This window comes from Crotalus tigris, unplaced genomic scaffold (assembly GCF_016545835.1).
Source record: "Crotalus tigris isolate CLP2741 ecotype Arizona unplaced genomic scaffold, ASM1654583v1 scf7180000019409.675750, whole genome shotgun sequence".
NCBI lineage: Eukaryota > Metazoa > Chordata > Lepidosauria > Squamata > Viperidae > Crotalus > Crotalus tigris.
In genome coordinates this window covers 587,929-606,676 of record NW_024097523.1, presented here as the reverse complement: position 1 = coordinate 606,676, position 18,748 = coordinate 587,929, and the positions used below count along the sequence as shown (strand labels likewise).

The 18,748-nt window shown below is 38.8% G+C and overlaps 1 protein-coding gene across 4 annotated transcripts in view; it reads left to right on the top strand.

Moving 5' to 3' along the window:
• Nucleotides 1-18,748, top strand: part of LIMA1 (LIM domain and actin binding 1) — a 63,455-nt gene that overhangs the window by 25,633 nt on the left and 19,074 nt on the right. Inside the window, exons 4-6 of one of the 4 annotated variants that reach the window (XM_039362262.1) lie at nucleotides 4,680-4,802; nucleotides 13,641-13,749; nucleotides 15,178-15,308. In XM_039362262.1, the coding sequence (XP_039218196.1) occupies nucleotides 4,680-4,802; nucleotides 13,641-13,749; nucleotides 15,178-15,308 (363 nt within the window). Of the gene's footprint in view, nucleotides 1-4,679; nucleotides 5,145-13,637; nucleotides 13,750-15,177; nucleotides 15,309-18,748 lie in introns of all 4 variants that reach the window. The other 3 variants (XM_039362261.1, XM_039362260.1, XM_039362259.1) reach the window with 3 other exon arrangements.

Genomic DNA, 18,748 nt, shown 5'->3' with positions numbered 1-18,748 from the left:
GTCTTCCCTGTAGCAAACATTTGGCCTTCCAAATTTCTGCTACTGCAGAGTGCATTCCCAGGAGCTGGGAATCAGGGTGAGTCAGGAATTGTGTGCAGTGAGTGCTTAGATCACCTTTTGAAGCACAAGGCAGAATATATTGCCATTTTTGGACCAGCATTCACTGCCTTGAAATAGTATTTCCCTGTCCACAGATAAGAGTCCCTAGGCCAGTGATGGCGAACCTTTTAGAGACTGAGTGCCCAAAAAGTGCCCCCTGTCCCTGCTCCACCTCCTGCCCTGCCTGTTCCGCCCCTGCCCGCCTGCCCCCCACCCCGCCCACCCATGCACCGCCTCTATGGCCCACCGCAGATCACCTAGGCAGCCCTGCAGTGCCATGGCAGTCACGCCCTCCACCTACACCCACAGCATCATCTGCATGCTATGGGGCGCAAGGGCGGAGTCTTATCCCTGCTGCCCAGCTATGTCCTTGGCTGCACTGCTCTGTGCGGGCTGTGCCCGGGGGATGACTCTCCTCCAGGGGGGCTGCTGGTGAGGAGGAGGCTGCAGGGGGAGGTGGGGCTGGGGCAACGATGCACGCGCCCATAGAGAGGGCTCCAAGTGCCGCCTCTGGCACGCGTGCCATAGGTTCGCCACCACTGCCCTAAGCATACTTCAAAACAACTTGCACCTGAAAACCCCCGATTATGAAGTCAGGCAATTAGTGTGAGCTTATCTTCTTTGAGAACCAGGACTGCATCTTCACAGGGAAGGCATCTTAGCTGGACTCAACATTTTAGAAACAGGAAAAAGCAATCATATTTCTGGGCTGATTGTCTCACCAAATCTTCAGATTTTGAATTAATGGTGGAAGGGAAAGGGGGAGGAGCAGGAGGGCAAAGAACAGCCCTGCTCTGCAGGCAATGAGTTCTCTCCCTCAGTCAGTCCTCTTGGTTTGAGAGACACCTAGAAAAGATACAGGAAGAAGCAAAAACCTCTACAACCAGAGGAAAATGGAGAAAATAACTTAAGACAGAGTTGACTACAGGAAGTCCTTGACTTACGACCACAGTTCAGCCCAAAATTTCTATTGCTAAGCAAGACAGTTAAGTGAATTTTGCCCCATTTTATGACCTTTCTCGCCACAGTGGTTAAATGAATCGCTGCAGCTGTTAAGTTAGTAACATGTTTGTTAAGTGAATCTGGCTTCTCCATTGACATTATCAGAAGGCCACAAAAGGTGATCACATGATCCCAGGACACCACATCCATCAAAAATATGAGTCAGTTGGGACTTCTGGTTCCAGTTCACAGCGTCCCTAGTCGTACGAGGAGACTTGTCTCCTCGTCGGCTAGCCTTTCCTCTGCCCGTAGACCCTTATGTGTGTCGAAAGTCGCCCTGGAAGGTCGAGAAGGCTTTGCTCGGCTGCGGAGGAGCGGCGGCTCCTCCAGCTGTCCAAGCTATCTCTGAGGGCCGACGGAGAAGAAGATCGGCCAGTAAAATGCCCGATCACCCTGCCGCTTCAAACCGCAAGTCAAAGAACATCTAAGCTGTAAGAACCACCATGGTGAATCCGGGTGAGACTTTTTTTCTTTTTCTGCTCCTCTCTTCATTTTATCTTGCTTTTTTTTTTCCTGTAAGAGCCTTGTTGGAATTATTTCCCTGGCTTGAAAAAGCAGCTTCTACATGCTTGGGAAGAAAGGCGTTACAGAAGAATAGAATAAAATTTTAAAGACTATATTTTATTTTCATATGTTTTGGGGTACAGAAAAAAAATTTTTTCTAAGAGATGTACTATCATTTTATGCTGGAAGATTATTTCTTTTTTCACATATTTCAAAAGAAAGAAAAAAGGAAAAATGGTGTTTGGAAAAGTTTTTTTTTTTTCAACTTAGGACATGTAGTGGCAAAATCTATTATTGCAACTTTTGGCTATTTTTTGGAGATGGAATAGATGGACCTTCAAATTACCTTTGAAGAGAAAAGATAAGCTGATCCAGCTGTGAGAATTATGGGGGTGGACACTATTTAACTTTTATTAAACACAGCCTCCACAAGAAGAAAAAAGAGACTCTTTTTCATTACTATCAAATTTTTAATTAGGATATGTATTGTGTAGTGGAAGAAGAAATAAATGAGATTTGTGATAAAATGAGGGATATAAGAGATTAAGAATTAGAATATAGCTGGAAGGGATACCTGAATTGATAACTTGTTGACTTAAAGTTAAATTTGATTATGGTAATTGTAAATTTACAAAGTTTTAAAACAGGTTTAGCAGTTATAGAAATTTAAATTAGAAATGGAATATTTTAAACGGATTATGCTAGTTGAGGAAAATAGAGAGGGGACATTGAATGTATTGAGTTGAGTTATTTATATATGGTTCTATTGCTGAATGTTTGATTACCCAAACACCACGGTGTGTCCTGAGCACCTTTTTTTTAAATTTAAAAAACCAATAAAATGTGTTTCCCAAAAAAACGAGTCAGTTGCCAAGTGTCTGATCACATGACCATGGGGATATGCTACAACGGTGTGAAAAACAGTCATATGTCATTTTTTTCAGTGCCATTGTAACTTCAAACGGTCACTAAATGAACTGTTGTAAGTCGAGGACTACCTATATAAGGGATGGAACATTTAGAAAGCTACCATCATATCATTCAAAAAATATATATACAGATATTCCATCTTTGTGGTGGTAAAGAAAAAAGATGGAAGCACAAGGGAAAACCTGAAAAAGGCTACAAATGGAAGATGATGACGTCTGCAACACTGGTAAAAATTACATAAATGGAGAAGGGAGATTAAACCATAACAGATTCTTTGGTTATTAACTTCAGTCCTGGGAGTTTCTCTGTATTGCACAAGTGCAATTAGAATGGCCTCTGTAACTTCCCCACTACTATGTTCACTGAAGTGGTTTCATTTAAATAGCTCTGAATTTAAACAGATTGCTGATTAAATATGCTGATTTTGGCCTCTATTATCTAATCTAGGGCACTGAATGTGGATACAGCTTTTGCTAATGTTTGACCTTATCCAGGCTTCTGATTCTGTTCTGTCTGCTCAGCATAACCTTCCAACCATACTAAGAGTATTTGTGTGCTGGAACTGATTATTCTCTGTGTTAGATGAAGTTTTGTTCTGGTGAGCTTGAGAACTCTCTGTCCTGCTTTTGATTGTTATCAAACTTGGCTCCCCCCCCCTCCTTTTAGCATTCCTTGTCTAATGTGTGACTCACAGTATTAAAGAGCTGACTCTTGGACCTGTGTCTGTTAGGTAGCAACTCTGTCTGGCTGATAATTCTTTTGACATACAGGATTGAATAGTAAACTCTGAGTCAGGTCAGCAGAGGCCACAAAAGTGAGCTTTGCATAGGGGTGTTAAAACAAAGACGAATTCAATTAGTGTCTAATATGAGTCACAGTGTAGTGTATATGCCAGATTTTCAGATGCAACGGAATACTTTTTGGGAACCTGATTTTGTTATAAAAGCATTGACAACATTGTTTTATGTGGTTCTGTACCGCTCCCCCCCCCCTCAATTTTTTTTTTACTTCTGACTCCCTGATCTTACACTATTACTTCTCTCTGCAAATTTAAACGTGCTTGAAATGGGACAGAAAACTGATTATTTCTGAAAGTTATGTTTTCTTCTCACTGATTTGCAAGGTGGAACTCACATGTGGCCCCAAGAATAACAGAGAGAAGTAATCCCAGAATAGTCGCTTATCCTGTTTTAATAACCTAAAGCTTTGCAGTCCCTTTCCATTTTTTAGCTGGATCTTGCCAACTGCTGTGAACGGCTTGCTTAGAAAAAGTTGGGCAGAGGAGTTGCCCCATTAAGTAAGTAAAATGCTTGTGTTAAACAGGAATGGCACAATGTTTTCCAGGCCTACCTTAAATCTTTTAGAACCCTTCTATTTTAAATCATTTAATCGGGGGTCCAAATCACAATCCCTGTAAATGTGTGACCAACCTTTAATAAATAGGTAAAAAGAAATAAAATTAATGGCTGGCACAGTTAGGAAGAAAATTACCAAAATATTATCAATGAATGCTTATAAAAAAGTGACAGGTTCTTTGAAAGATAAGCCTCCATATTTTTTTTTTTTTAAACTTGCTGTTGGGTCCTCTTTGTCATCCTGTGGAGCAGATGGGGAGCAGGGCTTCTTTTGACAGTGGCCATCTCATATGGCAGTGTTTCCCAAACTTGACAATTTTAAGGCATGAGGACTTCAACTCCCAGAATTCCACAGCCAGCAATGCTGGCTGTGGAATTCTGGGAGTTGAAGTCCACATGCCTTAAAATTGTCAAGTTTGGGAAACACTGCCATATGAGATGGCCACTGTCAAAAGAAGCAGCCTGGGAGAAGGTGGGCTTTTGTTCTCTCCTTCCTTTGTGCCGAATGTTGAGGCAAAAAGGCTTGGTTCTAGCTCTCTCCTTCAGTGGAGTCCCTTGCTTCCATATAAGGCCATCCTGCTTTCTCACTTCCTGCTTCAGCTCCTTTTCCTTTTCCCTCCCCTCTCCCCTCCTTACCCTGGATCCAGCCTTGCTCCATGTGGCACAGTTCTAACTATTCACAGCTGTCTGAAACTGTGTGTGCTCAGCGTTTAACTTCCTTTCTTCCCTGGAGAAAGAACTTCGGGACAACTTTTATAACCGGTCTCACTTTCTTGTTCATTTTTTTAGAGCATTGACACACTTCCCCCTCATTTTAAAAGGGGGAACCTCAGCATCTTGAAGAAGAAGTGGGAAAATCCAAGCTTGGGGACGGAAGTCCGGAAGGAAGCTGTGGAAAGCTGCCGTGCTGAGGTTAGGCAGAAGGCTGTCAGCCCTGGTGGTGGAACTGAAAGCGGCTCTGCTTCCCTAGCAGAAATTAACAAAACCTCAGGGATTAGTCCAAGATTGAGACTTCAGTCCTCTTCCAGAGTGTTTGGCCGGTTCAGATATCCCAGTGTTGGCAGCGAAGAGGATAAAACACATTCATCTCAAAGTGGGGAAATGGAAAATTGTCTTAGAGAATCCAGACAAGACATAGGAAAGCTGGAGAATCTCAGTGAAATCTCAGAATCGTCAGGGAAAATAGAGAAGTTTAATGTTCCTCTAAGCAAACTAAAGATGATGTTTGAGAGGGGGGATGCAGTTCAAACAAAGGTAAGGAACGATTTGCTTCTATTCTCCCTGGCTCTTGAAAAAAACAAACTGCAAAGGGGTGACTAGTATCTTTATTTGTCCTGTTGTCAAAAATCCCCCATGCAGATAACACAGTAATTCTCACTCAAAGGAGAAGAGTTTGTGTGGCAGAATGCAGATTTTTAGAATGCCAATAGCTGTTGCGAAAAGAAACCTAATTAACTAAGGTTAGCCTAATTGGGGTGTTGGCCCTGTTGAAGCCTCCAAATAAATTGTGAACTGTGCATGCATGTAATTGTGAAAAGAACCTGGGGAATGTGTGTGTGTGCATGTGCATATTGTGATTGTAGAAGAACCGTTCATTGATTTATTTATTTTTTGAGTTGTGGAAACTAATGTTTAAAGCTATGATTTTTAAACTTTTCTCTGTCTGCATCCTGGCAAATGTTTCTGTCTGCTGCTGAATCTTCTCACAGGAAGAAAGTTCGGAGAATGCCTGTCTTCACCAGTTTTGACTTGCAAATTCATGGGCCTTGCATTTTCCTACAAGTATTCATGAAATCTGATCCAGCATGTTGACTACAGACTGTATCCCTGGGGAAAATTGCAAATTGAGTAACAAGAAAATGAGTTGCATATGGTAGTGATGTGAAGTACTCTTTGGTTGACTTTTCCCAGTTTCATCATAGTTTCCGTCAGTTTACTCCCTTGTAATGTGTTCCAAGTATATGCTAGAATATAAACAGATCTAATTGTGATTTAAAATTCCTCAGGGCTTTGAAAAGGTGAATTAGTTTGGTGTCAAGCTAAATTTTGTAAATTAGATCTCCAAATCTAGGTTGCCACAGGAGCAGTTTATCTTACCTTAACTAGATACAGCCTGCAATGCTGTTTGAGTGGTCCAATTAGATCTGAACATAACAAGGATGAAATAGCTGGGTGTGTACAGCTATCCCAAGATCTGTAGACATAGCTTATTCACCTTAAGCATGTTTCAGAACTTAGTGTAGGTGTTGCCTATATTGGTTCTACACCAAATTTAAAGTCAATTAAACATGCTACCATAGGAATCTGCAAGTTTTCCAGGTTTACAAAGTCTTTCAGTTATGAAAGGAAACTGGCCCAGAGAGAAAAAATTTCATACTCTTTATAATTAGAAAGCTATTCTTAGCTGTGTAAAAATGATCTTGCAGAAAGAATGTTTCAGCCCGAAGACATTATTTTTAGATGTATATTTATCATTGTTTAAATTTTTTAAAAAAACCTGTCATACAAATTCTGCATTGTACAAGTTATATCCTAATAGAAATTATTATGTAGTTTTGCATCACTGACAAATTAGTAGTACAGAAAACAAGTTAGAGCAGCAGTAAGCCAAAATCTGGATTTCACAGATGCACAAAAGTTATGATGGTAAACTAAGTGCTTTAGATATTTTTTTGCTTCCTCTTCCTTATACTGTAGCTAAACTTCAATCAATTTTGTATAAAATCCTATGAAATATATGTGCAATAGACAGAATTAGTTTACTACAAGGCTCTGGAAACTTCAGATCAGGATTAGAATAAAATATATAATGCAGTTTTCATTGATTCATATGCCTGATGTGTCCTGAGTGTACCAACCTGTTATGTTCAGAAACCACTAGAATTCATATATAATTGCATATGTGTGCTGTGTATTAGGTTACCCAATATCTGGGAGCAGATGACAGCATTATACTGATCTCTCTGTCTCTGTCAATGAATTTAAGCCTATTAAACATGTCCTCTTACCTCAAGTGCAGCTAGTCCTGCAAACTGCAGATCATGAGACCAGACAGATAGAAGGGACGGATGTGAACTGAGTGATTGGGATATAGACAGAGGAGAATCAATACGGTAGCAGTAAGAAAAGGACAGGAAGTGCCTGATTATGATAAGTTTTGTTTAGTCCAGGATTAATACATAATAAGAATTATGTAATAAGAATAAGTCTTACCTGATCTTATAACTAGGATATGACTCCTATTGAGTTATAATTATTCTCTTTAAAATAAGTTGAAATGATAGATTTAGAACAGTGGTTCTCAACCTTTCTAATGCTGCAACCCCCAACCGGTCGTAAGTCGAGGACTACTCAACCAGTTGTAAGTCGAGGACTACTCAAACTGGTGCAGCACCATTTGCAGAATGGGACTTTTGGCGGGCTCAGCAGGGCAGAGACAGCCTGGACAATTCCTATTGGCTTTTGAAAGCCAATAGAATTAGACTCTATTCAAGAGAGTCTATTCTATTGGCTTTCAAAAGCCAATAGAATAAAAGGGAGTAGCACAGCTAAGGAAAAGGGGGGGGGGAATGGCAGACTGCGTTGTTTGGTGACCCCCGTGAAATGGTCGTTCGACCCCAAATGGGGTCCCGTCCCACAGGTTGAGAACCATTGATTTAGAATGAACTTCCAGGAGCAAGAATTGGTTGGATGACTTAGCAGAAGTCACTAGGGAAAAATTGGGCCCAAGGAAGGAGAAGTAAGTAGATAATTGATTGTTCGAAAGAAAGATAAGCGTAATGTGGTGATTGGATTGTTGAATAACTGTAACATCAGTGCACAGCAGTAAGAAGTAAACATCTTTATCTTGTTGAAAACTGCAAACAAAATGTGGTTTAAATGTTTTGAAGACAAGAACAGTTTCCCCTCCCCCCATATTCTTCTAGTTAAGGATTTTTTTTTTTTAACAAACCATTTTGTTGATGAATGCAGGAGGGGTATATAAACTGTCAAAATGTAATGGTTTGGATGTAGAGATGAACAGAGATTTGATACAAAATGAGAGCTTTTTCTCCCATATGTTCCTGTTAAGTTCTTTTTAAAGTTCCAGAGCTTCTCTGAAATTGCATAATAGAGAATGCAGACAATAGTAGGAATTGAAAGAACTTGATTGGCTGCCTTATGCAAATAGGAATGCCTTTTTGCTCACACTAGATATCTCCAGATTCAAGCTAGTATTGTTGCATTTTAAATATTATAGTGATTGACTATTAAATGCAGCAGTGAAGGAAAGACTAGTAGAATTATGTGCTATGTGCTTTAGGATAACGTCATTTCCTTTGCCTAATAATTTATTTGAAGACACAAACAATATGGCTGTGCCTGCAGCTTTTGAAAATGTTTCAAAAGAAGTGCTTTGGACCTTGCCCAAGGACAAGCCCCTTTGTACTATTTCTTAAAGCAGATTTCTAGTTGCATTAATTTTAATGAGCATATTCCTTAAAGCAGTGGCATTTTGGTCTTGTACAAGTTATGTGATGGGCTTTGTGCAGTGCTTTCAAGTAATTTTTGAAGCATGCACAGCCCTAATAAACAATGTGGTCTTTCTTCAAAAGTTTGTCATTGGAAAGGCATTGCACTGAGAGCTGGGGTGAATTTCAGTCAGTGATTGGTATCATCTGGAGATCCAGCCCTACTTGTGGAAAATGCACTAGATAATGTTGGAGCAATCATTATCTTAATCAGCTTACCTTTTGCAATGACTGTTAATAGAATAAAGAAAATTCTGATGGGCAGAGGTTATACCTTGCTGTAGATCATGCTGTATTAATTATCCCATGCCATACAGTAAGGATAATTAGGGAGATTTTTTATGCAAGGACATATTTTTTGTCATTGGCACTATTAACTACATATGTATAGCAGGGATGGGCATTCTTTGTGGTTAATGAATGTATGAAAATTTTGAGACCAAATTGAGATTCTTTGTTTAAAAAAAATGACCTCCATGAAAAGCTTGCTGATTTGCGAAATGACTATAAAAACAGTCAAGTAACAAAATAGCAGTAGCACTTAGACTTATATACCACTTCACAGTGCTTTATAGTCCTCTCTAAGCGGTTTATAGAGTCAGCCTATGGCCCCCAACAATCTGGGTCCTCATTTTACCAACCTCGAAAGGATGGAAGGCTGAGTCAACCTTGAGCCAGTAAGGATCGAACTCCTGGCAATGTGAGCAGAGTTAGCCTGCAATACTGCATTCTAACCATTGTGCCGCCACTGTTATTAAAATACAATATCACAGACGGCAAATGTGCTTTGCAGGATGCTTTCTGCTTGTCCATTTAGACCTTTGTGCAGAACAAAGGCATTGCTATAAATGCTTTGTTGAAAGCTGTTAGAGTATGCTAGCTTTCTTCTATTAAAAGAATAATTTAAAAAGTCTTGGGGAACATTGGGCTTGAGGGACCCTCAAGTCTTAAGCCTTGTGGTTAAGACTTGTGCTTTACCACCCGCTCTAAGCAGTTTACAGAGTCAGCCTATTGCCCCCAACAATCTGGGTCCTCATTTTACCGACTTCTTGGAAGGATGGGATGCTGAATCAACCTTGAGCCATTCATGATCTAACTCTTGGCAAGTTGAGTAGAGTTACTTAAAATCTTTGCAGGACCCAAGTTGCTGACCCTGGTATTTAGAGAATGCCTTCAAAGTCTGTGTATTCACACATCTTACCCACTGATTGTTCCTCCCACTCCTCCTCCCCCCCTTTTGTTTCTTATCCTTTTTGGTAATCCTAATATACCCTGATTGTTGTTCAAGCTCAAAGATCTAGATAAAGTTTATCTTTCTGGTTCACTCACTTTTAAACTACATTTTGCTATATTAGTACCAACTTTGCAGTAAAAAAATGTTTATATGCCGTTGTATATCTTATACTAAGGACTGTTCTTAAATAAATAGAATCTGAGATAGTTAATATCCATAAGGGCCTACATGCATCCAGAGGGTTTTAAGTTTAGAATGTATTATCAACATTATGCCCAACGCAGTAACTCCAAATGAGTTGTATTAATTATGAGATAAGTGATCATGTCTTGTGCTAAGCACAATGCAGCAGCAATTATGAAATTAGAAAGCCAACAAATTGGAAGGATATTAAGTTGGCAAAGGCTGTGCTGAAAAGTGCCTAGAATAAAGAATATATGTGGTCCATTTCAATAACAATATGGCACATAGGCAGTTCTTGAGATTGGTAGTAAATACTTCATTGCTTTGGAAATTGTCAGAATCCCATTTTAATTCGTTTCAGCTGTGAAACAGGCTGATTTTTGAGAATAATGACAGAAGAGATACTGGCAAGATTTCTAGCACCAGTAGTTCTTTCCAGGCACTGACTTTTTGAGGACTTTGGCCATTAACAAGATAATTATCTAGAATATAGAATAAATTGGTGAAGACGTTGAGCAATGATCTTCAAAGAGAACGGCTTTATAAAGATTTCATAAACTGGAATTAATTCAGTGTTAGTCATTGGGATTTAAAAAGAAATCCTGGATTCAGAATAATTACATACTTAAACAGACTTCCTCTTCTAGATGCCCCCCAGATATATTTGCAAAGTTACACTGCTTGTAGAGTATGCAAACTGGTTTCAACACACTGAAGAGTGGAATGCAGATCTCTATTGATTCAGCTTCCAGTCCCATTTAGCAGATATGCAGCATAGTGCTACATCTGAGCATGTGTAAATAACACATGTCTATAGTAGAGTTTTTTAATCAAAATATTAAAATAATATTAGAAAAATATTTTGAAGAGAATGCAAATTTAGTCTCATGCCCCAATGTGTGTTTTCTGCAAAATAGACTAGGACAGTTAATGCAAAGATATTTTAGGCAATTGTTTTGCTTGATTATGCTACCTCTTACCACTCCATACTTTCATCCATCTGTCAAAATCTCCTTAAAAATGTCTAATATCTTATTATAATAAAAATTAACATACCGTATTTTCTGGTGTATAAGACGACTTTCTAAAGCCTGAAAATCTTCTCAAAAGTCAGGGGTCGTCTTATACACAGGAATATACTGGTAGCTGTTCTCTGAATTTAAAACCAATCTGCCCCCTAGTGGCCAGCCCTATTTTTTTACAGAAATAAGCACTAACAGGACAAAGCTTTCTAGCAGCAAAGGAGCTCCTATTGTGCTCATCTATAAACAGAAATTCAATATTGTACTGTATTTTCTGGCGTATAAGATGACTTTTTAAAGCCTGAAAATCTTCTCAAAAGTTGGGGGTCGTCTTATACGCCGGAATATACGGTATCTACACTCAGTCCTATCTGTTAACAGGTGACCTTTTAATGCAAAATAATTGGCACTGAAATACCAATGAAATCATCTGATACATAGGATTAAAAGAACGACAAAATCTTGTGGAGTTCTTTAAAATAATCTGGATTTATATTTGAGCTGAGAATTGATTGTTAATGTATTTTTTGGAAGTTAAAGCAGTTTATATCTCACAGTCAATTGGCATTATAGATGCAATCATTGTAAAGATGACTGCATAGTAATCTTTTTTTAGCCTTTTGAATTAAAGTGGATCATGCCACCTGGGAGGTCTTCTCTACGGGGAGGACAATTATGATAGTGATATTGCACAAAACAAAGGATGGTTTAGCAGTATGGCTATCCTTTCGGCAATGACACACATCTTTTACAACCAATGCATAAATTCTGCCACACCTTCCCATATAGCTTTGACAGGCAATTCTTAAAACTGTATAATGTAGCTTTGTTTTTCCTTTCCCCAGAATTTAATTAAGGGCTAAGTAGGTTCTGTGTAGATTTAGTTGGATTGTTTCAGGTAATCAGAGCAGCTACTTTAAACATCTAGACCAGGGGTATCAAACTCGCAACGTCACGTGACGTGTTGTGACATAACACGACTTTTTTGCCATTGCTAGCAATGGGGTGGGCGCGGTTTCATTATGATGCATCCGGAGGCCGCAGTTTGACACCCCTGATCTAGACTGACTCCTACCTTAGCATAATCAAGCAGAAATCTGCTTTACTTTAAAAATATAACGTCACGTCCTTTCAACTATGTGAGTGAGCAACATTGGGCCTGTATTTTAGAATTCTAGATGTGACAGGATTTGGCTGTAACTACAGTATTGAAGAAAAAATTATTAGATGGTAAGTAACAGCTTTAGAAAAACTGTGGTAAAAGTGGAAGAGCCATGGAAGTTGACGCCCATCTTAATATTTCCTCAATACATTTATAGAAATAAATTGCCCTCTCAATATTTTTTTCCTTTTTTCCTGTTCCAAATTTCCAGACTTGCTTTTTCTTAAACTAAGGGTGACAAGAAAAACAAAAGCCATAAACATCTTGACTTTAATCCACAAGCAATTCTTTGAGTAAAATTAGTTTGAAGTCAGCACATCTGTCTCCTGTATCCTTTCTGCTGTTTCTGACAATAATAGGGTCAATTAGGCCTACCTCTGGCCTAATCCTTCCCTTCTTGAATGTAAAAAAATGCAGGTCCAGATAAATTCTTGTCTGCTGACGGCATCTTAATAAGAAGAGGAGAATCGTATCCTGAGAAATTAGAGCAGCCCCTTAGCTTTCATTGTTAATGAAACTGAATCTATTTGACTTCTATCTGCACTTTTTAAAAAAATGTACTTTATCCCTGAAATTTCTGTTTCGATTAAGTGTAGCAATATGAAGCTTAACAAGAACCATCTCTAAATTTGAAAAGAAATTATTTTGATTCCTGCCCCCATGTTTTCTATTACTGGAAAAGATTATTTCAAAACCAAAATTGCTTCTGAAATAAAACATCTCTCATTGATGGATTTGCTCAAAGGCTTTGTTGATTAGTCTATTGATCATTTTTGGCCCAAGGATTCATTCAGTTTTTTGTTAGAATTGAAACAATTCCTCTGCTATTTATTGTCATGTGGTTATCTTCACTAAGATCATTGTATGCTGTGTGTAAAGGAGGTAATGTTGGAAAGTATGTATATGTATGTCTGTGTGTATTTGAGCCTTTTTTCACTACATCTATATTATATGACTTTTTTTAGTAACATTGAATGTCAGATGAAATTGCTGTATTTTCTGCTAAAGGGTCAAAATAGGAATTTAAAAATATACTGTATATGCTAACCTGGGGTTCCATTGGCAGCTTTTATCCAGAAGCCTCTGAATTTGGATAGATGAACTTGTGGGACTGTTTGTTTCTTAACAACCAACATTACTTATAAGTAAATAATTTTGAGCCAGCATATATTTAATCCTAATTCTTAAAACAGAACTTTCACACTGCAGATGTGTTCCTGCCATTGTACACAAAAATGCCTAAAATGTGATTGCCTGCGTTAATAAATAGTGAAAGTTAAAACCTGATTTATAGACTATTTCTTCTAAGGGCTCCCTAATAAAAGCCCATTATAACACAGTGCCAACCTCAGGCCAGACCTCCCGACATATCTTAGTTTGTTTGGGTCTAATACCTTTCAGGCACCTGGAATTTCACATAAAATTAATGGAGTCAACCTAACTAAATTAATGTTTACCAGCTTGAATAAATTCTTAGCTTTCACCATACATTTACACTTCATTGAGAGAGAAAGAACATCTTGGCTTGCTGCGTAGATGTTGTTGGATTTATCTTTCTTGCTGCTGCTTACTTATTTCTTCCTCTTCATTGGACCACTAATCAAATAATAAACAGAAAATCTTTCATTTTTAAAGCAGATTGTTCATGACCATAGCAGAGCTGCTGAGGGTAGGATGATCTCAGAGAGCCATTTCTTTTCAGAGGACCTCGATTTACCTCATGGAGAAAGAAGCCACACTTCTTCATGTAAGCAATGTTCAGTATAGTGCAATGGCATGCCCAGTATTTATCTCTTTAATAAAGAGGAAGGGCATTTCAGAACTCAAAATATTAAACAGCTTAAAATGCAAATATGTCTAATTATTTTATATGAAAGCTAAAAGAGAAATGTAAGATAAATGTCTATATATTACTAATATATTGAAACCGTGTGACTGATTATTATAATATGCAAGAGTTATGTTTGGATAGTCCTTGATTTATCACTTGTTTAATAATTGTTTGAAGCTACCGTGGCACTGGAAAAGTGACTTATGACCCGTCCTCAAAATTATGACATTTGCCCCACCCTCATAGTCATGTCACCAAAATTTGGCTCCCATTTATGAGGGTTTCAGCATCTTGTGGTCACATGATCACAATTTGTGACCTTCCCAGACAGTTTCTGACAGGCAAAGTCAATGGGGAAACCTGGATTTGCTTAACAGTCATGTGATTAGTATAACCACATGATTTGCTTAATGAACACAGTAAAAATGGTCATAAAATCAGGTCCATTATGAAATGACTCACTTAATGACTGAAATTGCAGTCCCAATTGTTATAAGTCAAGGACTACCTCTATGCACTTTTTAAAAAATCTTCATAAACAATCCATATCCTGTTATTAATTTTTACATAATTAATAAAAACGGCCATATTGTGTGTACTAAAGAAAGTTGCAGTTGAACTAATCAGAGATTGTACATGAGACAAAGAAGTCAGAATATTGATTGTATATACAAAATAAATACAAAGTGCTTCATCTTATATGAAATATTAATTCATATATAAGTTCAGCAATAAACTCATCAGTTTCTCAAATGGGCATGGGGAAGTACTGTTTGGGGAGGAGCCAAAAGCATAAATTTCCCCAACCTACACTTTTGTTACTTTTTTGTCAACTCTTGTTTTGAAAAGTGTAGCTCTTGAAATGCTGTCCTCCAGGTCGGATGCTGTTGCCTGTAATTTAGCTTTAAATTAGCAAAGAGAGCAATGGAATCTTTAAACAAGGCAAAGTTCATTCTTTAAGGTAGACTCTTTTTGCTTTGGTTATGGAGTTGGGATTAATTCATGCCCTTTGGCGACCTAGATTATTAAATGGCTGTTGAGTGAAGTTTTGATCTCTTACAATGTATCTCAATAACAGCAGCCATCTATGTTTATTCTAGAACAGGGGTCCTCAACCTTGGCAACTTTAAGACTTGTGGACTTCAACTCCCAGAATTCCTCTGGGAGTTGAAGTCCACAAATCTTAAAATTGCCAAGGTTGAGGACCCCTGTTCTAGAAGATCAGTGTTTTTCAAACTTTTAAGCATGCTGTCTGAGGAATTCTGGGAGTTGAAGTCCACACATCTTATATCTGCCAAGTTTGGAAAACAGGGTTCTAGATAATTTGCTTTTTTGCCTCTGCAGTTTCGAACCCGGAGAAAGCAGAGAACAGGAGAAATTTAGAAATACCTCGTTTTTCAGAAACATCCATCAAGGATAGGCTTGCTAAGTACCAAGCGGCTGTGTCCAAGCAGAGCGGGTCTCCCAGTTATGTGGTAAGTTTTACTTTTTAGAGGTGGGTGGCTGTCACTGCTCTGCAGTAGAGGATTCCATCTAAAATGTCACCGATGACTTTGCCCTGAATGCTCAAAATTCTTGATTCATGAATTTTCTCCTTTTAAAGTCTTCTTTCTCATTAAAGCTAGTGGAACATCTTTCAAGTTCTTTTTACATGTGTGGGAATTTTCTTGTCTTTTCTGCCTTTGTAAAGCATAGGGGATAAGCTTTGCTTACCTGTAAGAATCAGAAAACTTTTAAACATTTTACCACCACCACCACTACCATCATCATCATCAATGACTCCTATGTTTACGCCAAAGCACTTAGTTTTGTAATGAAAGAGCTGTCAGAGACTCCATGTTCCGTACTGGAAGGAATGGAAATTTTGTGCTATTTTGTTTAGAATGGAAAGAATTGTGTTTCTAATGACTGGCTTAGAATTCTTTGCTTTTCAGTAAAATAAAACTTAGATGTAGGAGTCCATAGTATATAGCAGGGGTAGGCAACCTGTGTATTTGTGTGTATTTTGATGGCAAACGGTGATGTAGGTCAAAGTATGGTAGGCAATATCCTCTTGCGGGGGCAGGGGAATTCAGCTATGGAGTCCTTGGTGTTTTCTGAGCGTAGTTGTTTATGGACATTTCATTACCTACCTAAGTAACATCAGTTTGAACATGGATGCTCACCTAAGACTGAACACCGGCAGGTCATCAATAACTTCAAGGACCATTTGAAACAAACAATAACTCCAGATCACACAAAAAAACTCCAGATCACACATGACAGATGGTGCATTGAAGAAGATGCAACTTGAAGGAGATACTCTTTTTTTTGTCTTTTTTTTTTTGCAGCAAGTGGGGGAAAGGCTGGTTTAGGGGAATAATTAATGAGTAGATAGCAATTTATCAAATGAACAATTTCAAGAAAACCAAGTATTACAACTCCAGTCTCTTAGAACAGCTACTTTTTCATGAAAATGTACATAGCAATGCCCAGCAACCTCTTCTAAGCGAAAAGAACTTGGAGGATGAGAGAGTTGATTTATGTCTCAAAGGTGCTTTTTCAAAAGGCAGCTGGGCCTTCTTCGGTTTTCGTTGAAGATGTTTCACTTCTCATCCAAGATATTTCAACCAGTGAAGTTCCTTGGACGAGAAGCGAAACATCTTCAAGGAAAAACAAAGTCCAGTTGCCTTTTGAAAAAATACCTTTGAGACAACCATGACCTGTATGCTTGAGAATCTCCATCCTTGGTTTATGGCTTTGCTGCTACCATTCTTGCCTTCAAATGTGACGTTTCCTGCATGTTTCCCTTGTATATGTGCTGCATGCTGCCCTTAACTGTGAGTATCAGGATTCCCAAGTCCTGCAGTATCAGCAGATTCTGTTTTTGCATGGAGGGGAGATGCCTACAGAATGCCTTTTTGTGCTACTGCATCCTGGAAATAAGGAATTGCAAGCAACAACTAGTTGAAATGACTTTTTTGCTATATTTTAAGGAGACCATAACATTTAAAGTAATCAAATAGACTATATAGCAGGGGTAGGCAACCTTGGCTCTTTTATGACTCGTGGACGTCAACTCCCAGAATTCCTGAGCCATGCTGGCTCAGGAATTCTGGGAGTTGACGTCCACGAGTCATAAAAGAGCCAAGGTTGCCTACCCCTGCTATATACTATCCTGCTTACTGAACTTGTTCTATGTTCTGTATGTTTGGAAGAGATTAATAAATTAATTTGAACCTAGGGTAGATCAACATCTACTTGAATAATTTCTGGAGATTGTGCAATAAATCAGTAAGTATTTAGGCTAACCCTAATCCACCTGTTTTGGCAAAGAAGATCTAGCCCCATTCCTTTCCAAAATTAGGCCACTGAAATTAAGAAAGCTTGAAGAATACTGGCTTTTTATATATGAATGCAGTTCTGAAATTGAAAAAAAAAATTGGTCTTAAAAGTTGGTTGTGTTTAGATGCCCTCCTCCTCAATTCCTGTATTGTTTTGCACCCAATTCCAGTTCATGTTCTTTGACGTTCTCGGAAAAAGTAATCCCCCCAAGGACGAGTCTGCTAACTCAGGGCTTTTCAACCAGTGGTACGGGTACACCTGTGGTACGTTGGCACTTGGCAGGTGGTACGCGACCATCCTAGAAAAGTGGTAGTGGGGGAGGGGAATGAGCTGAACCGGTGGCAGCACCACACAAGCCTGAGCGAGAGATGGCTGGGGCTGCAGGGCTGTCAGGGCTCAGCGGAAGCGGAAGCACCAGGATCAGCGCCAGGCTCCAGCTGGAGCTCAGCGTTGATCCTGGCGCTTCTGCTGAGCCCAGAAGAAGCGCCGATCAGCTGGAATGTTGCAGCATCTCCAGGGTCTTGTGATTTACATTCAGATGCTTGGCAACTGATTCATATTTATGATGGTCACAGTGTCCCAACAGACGGGAATAAAAACCAAACCTCAACAGAAATGCTCACATCAATGAAAACCTCGGACAGGAGGAAGAGCGTGGCAGGGCGGGCAGGCAGATGTCTTGCTCAGCTGTGGCTTGGGGGGCACTTTTTTCAATGCCATTGTAACTTCAAACAGTTACTAAGTGAACTGTTGTAAGTTGAGGACTACCTGTACTTTACCACTTTTTTCCTTTTTTTTTTTTTTTTTTTTGGTCATCAAGTTTTTGACACCTTGCTAGGCGACTGGTGGTACTTGGATATTGCCATATCCTAAAAATGGTACAATGGGTGAAAAGGTTGAAAAGCCCTGTGCTAACTCATTTGTCAGAGGTTCTTACAAAAAGGGAGGAAAGGAATGTGAATGTGAGTGGAAGGCTAAATTGTGATAAACCCTGAACAGCTGGTTGAAGTTAGACTTCAATGTCTATTCTATGAAACCCCTAAGTAACAGTTGTTACATATTATTTTACAGAGCTGATAGCTCTTTAAAGCTTAAGATAATAAGGAATGGCATTTTACTTGGAAATTTGATAAGGAGAAACAATTTCAATGTGCAAAACCCAGCTATTTTCTGTATCTGCATAGGAATACCGTAACTGCAAATACATTTTTGGGGGGGAGTGGGTGGGATTTCCTTCTGTTTACAAAGATCTAGATTAATTTATCCAAGTGCGATCCTCTCAAGGCATGTTAGACTACAATTCACATCAAAGACTGCAAGCTTGGCCATTGGGAATTCTGTTCTAAAATATCTCAAGAGTACCATGTAGAAGGCAGTATATAAATTTCAGACTTCCCTAAATAAGAGAGTAGAATAGAAGCCATCAGCCCAAATAACCCTATCTTATGTCATCAGAGCTTATGTTATGTTCTTCAGTTTAGCATACGAAGAATTTGGGGATGAACAAAATTCATTTTCTTCCTAAGCCTTTGCAAAAGGCTAAAATGATTTTTAAAGGAAAATGTATTTCTCTTCCCCAAATTCTTTGAAG